At 46.1% G+C, this 7374-nt stretch overlaps 1 protein-coding gene across 1 annotated transcript; it reads left to right on the top strand.

Moving 5' to 3' along the window:
* The first annotated feature begins 5321 nt into the window (after positions 1-5321).
* Fam181b (family with sequence similarity 181 member B) lies at positions 5322-7147 on the top strand. Its single transcript, XM_021169036.2, has one exon. It carries the CDS (start codon positions 5486-5488, stop codon positions 6737-6739), a length of 1254 nt encoding a protein of 417 aa, XP_021024695.1. The 5' UTR covers positions 5322-5485; the 3' UTR covers positions 6740-7147.
* The last annotated feature ends 227 nt before the right edge of the window (positions 7148-7374 follow it).

Raw genomic sequence — 7374 nt, 5'->3', positions numbered from 1 at the left:
CTTTCCAAATGGTCTTACAGTCTCCACAGCTGAGAGTCACACAACTGAAAATGTCAACCATCTGCATTTGGAATTTTAATTTTACTTCTCCTTAAATTTAATACATAGCTTTTCTGGGTGTGATGTTGTACTTTAACAAGTTTCCTTCTAGAACTTTGGTTCATCTTTTTTCAGCGCTCTTCGGGTTTTAAACACTCTGTCAAATAACCAAATGTTGATCTGTTGAGCCTGCCTTTAAAAATGACTTGGTCTTTTTCTCTTATAGCTTTTAATATTCCCTTTTTATTTTGTGTTGTTAATGGTTTAACTAAAGTCTAACCGTACTGTCATATAGTCCCACAACACTACCCACACAGGCAGCACTAAGTTGGCCTTTAAAACAAGGCAAAAAAACATGAGCGCAAGAAGTTGAAAAAGTAAGGTGGGAGTGTGTAAGGGGAGAGTTGGAGAGAGGAAATGAGGGGTGGATTTTACCAAAACACGCTATATGTTATGTATAAGTTTTCAAATAAAACTTAAGGATTTGATTTTTTTCAGCAAAATAAACAAATGAATGTATGCCTTGAATTGGTGGCATAGCCAAAAAGGGCAGAGTTAAAAGAGAGAACAAATTTTGGAAGATATTTTGAGAATAAAAGCAAAGCAAAAAAAGTAAGAGAGCAAAGCCAGCATGTAGTACTTGTAGGTAAGAACACTGATACTGTTATTCTATAACTACTGTATGTGAGTCGACACTCTTGGGAAGAAGAAAGGACCACAATCTCATCAAAACTGGACATTTACTTTCCATGTAAGCAGAGACCAAAGGCACATGATAAGGACATCATAGAGTCAGGTGTCCTCAGTGACAAGTATAGGACGCGAGACAGTTGACAAGGCAGCAAGTCAGTTTCTTTAACAAGCAAACAAAGTGGAGATGGTGTCTGCTAACAATGAAAAACACCAGAGAGATACAAATTCTTTGTTATTTCTTTACTGCAGGGTGGTTGCTACTATCTCATCCCTTAAGTTAAGCCTTAATCACTTGCTTAACCGTAAAAAGTAGTGAGAGTGACATCCGGAGCATTCCAGGACTAGAGACCTGGCAGATGCCCTAAGAACCTCTCTGAGCATCTTCTCTGGATCCTCTTAGAAGTCCTTTTAGATCAGAATGCCTGAGACATTAACATGGGGTTAATAGAGGAGACATCCTATGAATGATGCTAGTTTGGATCCTTTAGGTCTGCTGTTTTCAGTGTCCCAAAAAACCAGATATTTCTCCTAGTCAAATTATTGATCTCGAACATTTCAAGCTACGATAACACGCCTATTGTTTTTAGCTGCTAAATTTCAGAGTGACCTATTACATAATGATAGATAGCAAAAGTATTTTTCAATTTGTGTGTGTGTGCATGCGTATGTATGTATGTATGTATAAGTGCCATGACATCTGTGTAGAGGTTACAAGAAAATTTGCAAGGAGTGGTGCTTTCCTTTCATGATGTGGGTCTTAAGGATAGAGCTCAGATGCAAGCTTGGTGGTAAGATCTGTTTTACCCCCAGAGCCATCTCCCTTGATCAACATTTTATATTTTAAGCCAGAAATTGAGTAGTGTTGGGAGAAGGTTTGCAGGGATGATAGAGTGAGCAGGTGAGAAACAAGCCAAAAGACACATTGGGGATGTGTGTGTAATATTTGTAAGGTAACATTGTATTATTATGATAATGATACCCTATAAATTGTGTGAGAAATTAAGTTGCTTTATCTGAGATTTCCCAACTAACCAGTGACAGGAAATTGGTTTGGGAAGAGAAAAAAGATGCATAATTATTTCTTTCATTATGAATGTGCATTCTTGACATCTCTGAGGGCTAAGATTGTCCTGCAGGGAATATGATTAAAGTTAAAAAGAAAGAAAACAAAATAAGTAAGTCAGCTTTTGATCCTGCTGCTATATTTACCCACAAAAAGGAGGCAGCTCTCAGGTGGGCTTTTGTTCGAATAATGTCCTGAAATCCTTGTGTAAAAGAACAATATGAAATCTCAATTCTCCCAAACGGTTTGGGGTGAGTTCAGCTCTTGAGCCCCTAGGGGGCTTGGTTCCCAAGGAGACTAATCCCACTCGCTCAGCATTAGGCATCACCAGGAGGAAAGAGCTCTAGTTTGGAGATCTGCAGAGCCCCTGGTTGCAGGCGGGAGCTGAGTCCCTTTGCTCTATAGGAAGTGAAATGTATTGATGTCAAAGCCACTCAAGAGAATGTTCTCACTCAGGGGTAGGAGGAGGGGCTGAAGGGCCTGGCAGGAGTGAGCCAGTGGCTCAACTAAAACCAATTTTATCCCACATAATTCTTCCAAAAAAGGGGGCAGATGAAACAGTGAGGCCACGAGTCAGACTGGGTGCAGATAGCTGGGTAGGTGAACTCCTAAAAATTCCCTCTAGTTTCAGAAGTAAAATAATTCCAAGGAAAAGTTACTACTTATTTTTCACAAACATCACGTCTTTCATTTACTCATGCCTTTGTCTGGCTGTTCTTTCAGAGAGATAGTACAAATTTGCTTGAAATATTCATATACAGCATTTAAATCTTTGCTCCAATTCTACCTTGTCTTTAAATGCCTTGTTTTCTTTGGACAGCCTTAATGGTCCCTTTTTTACTTAATTTTTTTTTATTATATTTTATTCACTTTACATCCAGATGACAGCACCCTCCCTCCTTCCTTCCTAGTCCTACCCTTACAAATTCCTCCTCCCATTGTTCCCACCCCTTCTACTGAGAGAAGGGGAGATCCCCTTCTTGAGTACCACTCCACCCTGGAGCAACTTGCCCAGCAGGACTAGACACATCTTCTCCCACTGAAGCCCATCCAGCCAGTCCAAGTAGAGGGGAAGGGGATCCAATGGCAGGGAAGAGACCAAGACAACCCCCACCTCCATTCCACTTTCACACATCTGTAGCACAATGTGCAACTTGATGTCCACTTACCCCCCAACTCTGGTACCTTTAGTTTACTAAGGTCATATATTATAGTGACTTGTGTGTAATGTCTGCCTTTCGATTAGCAAAAGTATAATCCATAGCTTTTCATTTCTGCATCCCTGGTATATGCACATCCATTTTTCTGCCTAATGAATAAATGACTGGATGGGCATATATAGGCATATAAGGGTCAGTTTTATGAATCATGAAAAAGAAATATTGGTTTTTTATACATATAGCTATCATGTTATATTTATTTTATAGGTCAGAGTCCACAGAAGTTTTGTATTGTCCGATAATAAAGGCAAAATTGGACTCCAGTTTTCTCTGGCTATAATTTCAGCACTTTTACACTGTTCTTTCAAAGTTTGTCTAACCCATAAGCACAGCTGCTTTCTTGTAATTGCAAATAGGCACTTGGCTGGGGGCAAAGGACAAATGATGCTGATATTGTAGTTTGCTATGTTGTAATAGAATGGGTTGGGCACAAGTCAAGAACAAGGAGTTCATTGGGCCATCAGACAAGGAGGTGAGATAGCCTTTGTTGTACTAGGAGAAAAATAAGACTTGCCAGTAGCATTTGCCTACGGTGCAATAAATATAACCTTTTCAAAATCCACGAGAATAGTTATTTCTCATTTCTCAGATTAGGAATGGACATGATACAGAAAATGACCTGACTGGCCCAAGGACTCTTCCAACTTCCAAAGCAAATATTAATCAGGGAATTAACTTTGATGTGTAGAAGCCCAACTATCTAGAAATGAAAAGGGATTTTTATAGATTAATATTTATAACTTATTTATTTTAAATATAATTGTTAGAATTTCAAGTGTAGAAATCTTGCACAGTTGCCCTCTGGCCATTTCTCATTGAACTCTTGGCATCTCTATTGGACTCTTTGTGACTACATGATACTGGACATCTTTGAATCTGAATGAAAGGTACATGACAATTGAGCCAATGTGAGTTAAAACAATTTTGATTCAGCTTTATGTGTTTGAGTAAGTACCTATTCCCATCACTTAAATAAAACCTGTCTTCTTTGGTAAGAATGCATGCTCCAATGTGGTTCTGTTATAGCTGCAGGAAAATGGGTCTTGAAGACTGTTAGAAGACATGGTCTGTACCTCTTTAGTGACCTGCACCATGATAACTAAGAGAACTTTGTTGTGTGCACGGGGCTTTTCTAATGTGGCATTTGTTACTCCTCATGAATACTGTGATGGAGAAGACACATCAGGAAGTGCAGCCATCTCCACGGGTCTCTTCTTTTATAGTAAATGCTCTATGTGCACAGTGAGGTGGGCAGCCTCACTTGTGTTATGACGCAAAAAGGCTAACCAAAGCAGAGCATGGTGAGATGGTCTATCCAAAGCCATGTACCCAACAAAGCAAGGATTTCAGTCCAAGGCTGTTTACTGGATAGGCTTAAACTAAACCAAGACCAAGTCTTTTCTCAGTGACCTTTCACGATGGACCGAGTTGTTCATTGTCTCCATCCCAAGAAGAATGAATGTCTGGTTAAAAGTGTCCTAGGAAACTTGCAGGTGATCACTCGAATACGGCAGAACTGCGTGGGGGGTGGGGAGGGCAATCTACGTGGCTTCAGAAGTAGGGCTGAGGAAAACCTAAGAGGCCAAAGCTGTCTGTACACCCGGGACTCTCTCCCATCAAGAAGTGGCTCAGGGAGACTGACTTTTTTCTTATTTGACCTTTGGGCCAAGGGCTGGCTTTGACTTAACTTTAAGCTAGTAGTAACTTCTACCGATCCAGCAGTAGAAGGAAGAACATCAGACTTGAGGGTCCTAGGAAAACTGATCCGAATCTTAGGATCAGAAGTAGAGTTTGAGGATTCAGAGAGACAGGGCCAAGAAAATACAGATTAATCAGTTTGGGAAAATGGCTTTCTTTTCTGACTGGACTAGATGTGGCTATGGCCAATTCTCTGAACTTCTCAGAAGTCTAGTTTCTTTTGCTGAATGGTAACAAAACATGTAGTTCATGAGGCTGTTGGACAGGATTAAATGGCATAAGTACAGAGCGATTCCAGGAGCTGGTAGATGGTGGACCTCACTGCTTCCAAAACTGGAATTGAAACCCAGATTTGTGAACTCGCTTAGGGACAGTGTCCAGGGCCAGGGTGTGGTTTTACAGAAGCCTAGCTGGGGTTGGAACACAGGCTTTCTCCTCACCCCTGGCGATTGAGGCCAGTCAAAACAAATGCCCCGGGGCACAGGGAAAGGAAAGGGTTAAGGTCTGAGAAAGCTCCGAAAACAAGAAAAGCCCAAGTTTCCCGCCCCCTTTATACCCACTACCAAAGCCTGGCTACGTAAGCCCCTCCTCTCCGCTACCGGGGCGGTCGCCCTGCTCTCCCTCCCTCTGCCTCTGGCTTACAAGATCTAATGAGCTCCCCCGGGAGGCTGAGCCGAGAGCCTAGGTCGGAGCGAGCAGACAGCGCCTCGCCTGGGCTGGAGCGGGCCGAGTGAGCACGGGCCGCGCTGCGGACGGCCCGGGAGCCGCGGCGATGGCGGTGCAGGCTGCGCTGCTCAGCTCGCACCCCTTCATACCCTTCGGTTTCGGAGGCTCCGCGGACGGGCTGGTGAGCGCCTTCGGAAGTTTGGACAAGGGCTGCTGTTTCGAAGATGATGAGAGCGGGTCGTCCGCGGGAGCGCTGCTGTCGGGGTCCGAGGGCGGGGACGTGCGCGAGGCCACCCGCGACCTGCTCAGCTTCATAGACTCCGCGTCTAGCAACATCAAGCTGGCGCTGGACAAGCCAGGCAAGTCCAAGCGGAAAGTTAACCACCGCAAGTACTTGCAGAAGCAAATCAAGCGCTGCAGTGGTCTCATGGGGACTGCACCTCCGAGACCGGCGTCCCCGAGCGCCGCAGATGCTCCAGCCAAACGGCCGCCGGGAGCCCCGACCGTCGCGACCCCAGCGCACTGTAAGGCCGCCCCGCGGAGGGAGGCGACCCAGGCTGCAGCTGCCGCCAGCCTGCAGAGCCGGAGCCTGGCTGCTCTTTTCGACTCTTTGCGCCACATTCCCGGGGGTGCAGAGATGGCTGGCGGTGCGGAGGCGGTGTCAGTCCCCAGCCTCGGAGCAGCAAGCGCTGCGGGAGACGGGGCGGGCACCGCGGTGAGCTCAGTGGCTCTCGGCACCAGGAAGGTCCCGCTGCGTGCCCGAAACCTGCCCCCGTCCTTCTTCACTGAACCATCCCGGGTAGGCTGCGGCGGCGCCAGCGGCGTCCCATCGGGCCAGGGCGTGAGTCTGGGTGACCTGGAGAAAGGGGCGGAGGCCGTTGAGTTCTTTGAGTTGCTGGCGCCGGACTTCGGCAGTGGCAACGATTCGGGTGTCTTGATGGCCGCGGACCCTCTCGATCCGTTCCCCGCCGGAGCCACAGTCCTACGGGGACCCCTGGAGCTGGAGTCAGGCCCCTTTGAGCAGCCGGCGATGGTGGGGAACCTACTATACCCCGAGCCCTGGAACACCCCGAGCTGTCCTCAGACCAAGAAGCCTCCTCTGGCTGGCGTTCGAGGCGGCGTGACCTTGAACGAGCCTGTGCGCCTCCTGTACCCCACAGCCTTGGACTCTCTAGGTGGGGAGGACGCACCAGCCTTGGCTTCTTTCACTCCCTTCTTCCCAGATTGTGCGTTGCCGCAGCCCCATCAGGTGTCCTATGATTACAGCGCGGGCTACAGCCGCGCGGTTTACCCCAGCCTCTGGAGACCAGATGGGGTCTGGGAAGCGGCTTCTGGGGAGGAAGGAGGGCATCCAGACTGACTGCAAGGAACTCGTTCCTTTCATTATGATTACTGTGGGCTGTGTGCCACTATGGGTCTCTTCTGAGTGGAGAGAACGATGGGAGAACGCAAGTAAAGACGAAATGGGATTTAAACAAACAAACAAACAAACCCTCAATCCATTTAATAAAGGATCTTCAGGAAAACAGTTGAAGTGAGGATTGTTTTAATCACAGCCTCAGATTTTCTTTTCTTTTCTAAGTGACTCATAGATTCCTACTTGGACAGACCAATTAAAAAACCCAGAGACAGGATTTGGGTGGGATGATCAAGGGTCAAGAGTAAGACAGCTTTTACTGTCTCATCTCAGTTCAGCCAAGGTCAGTGTGTTTAATGTCATTATCCCTTCAAACAGCTCCCTGGTGTCCTCCCCTGACTACATTATGAATTAAAGCCTATATTGAAAGAAATGGAACAGAGGTATGTGGTCATTGAGTTGAGTGTTTTCTTAGATTTCTCAGCTTTGCTAGGTGGATGCTGCGGGCGGGGGTTGGGTGCTGGCAAGGTCATGTCCCAGGCCTCCCTTCTTTCCCCCTTTGCCTTCCTTGGTTTTTGGTGGGGGTGGGGGTATGGGGTAGGGTGGGGAAGCTGAAGGTGCCATTAAAGTTATTTTTT

Source organism: Mus caroli, unplaced genomic scaffold (genome assembly GCF_978045245.1).
Source record: "Mus caroli unplaced genomic scaffold, Mus_caroli_1 scaffold_8, whole genome shotgun sequence".
NCBI classification, from domain to species: domain Eukaryota; kingdom Metazoa; phylum Chordata; class Mammalia; order Rodentia; family Muridae; genus Mus; species Mus caroli.
Note: the sequence above shows the minus strand (reverse complement) of the source record. Positions and strands in the feature narration are given on the sequence as shown.

Bases quoted from the DNA above. Each gene is read 5' to 3' on its own strand.
- Fam181b (XM_021169036.2), top strand. From the start codon at position 5,486: ATGGCGGTGCAGGCTGCGCTGCTCAGCTCGCACCCCTTCATACCCTTC.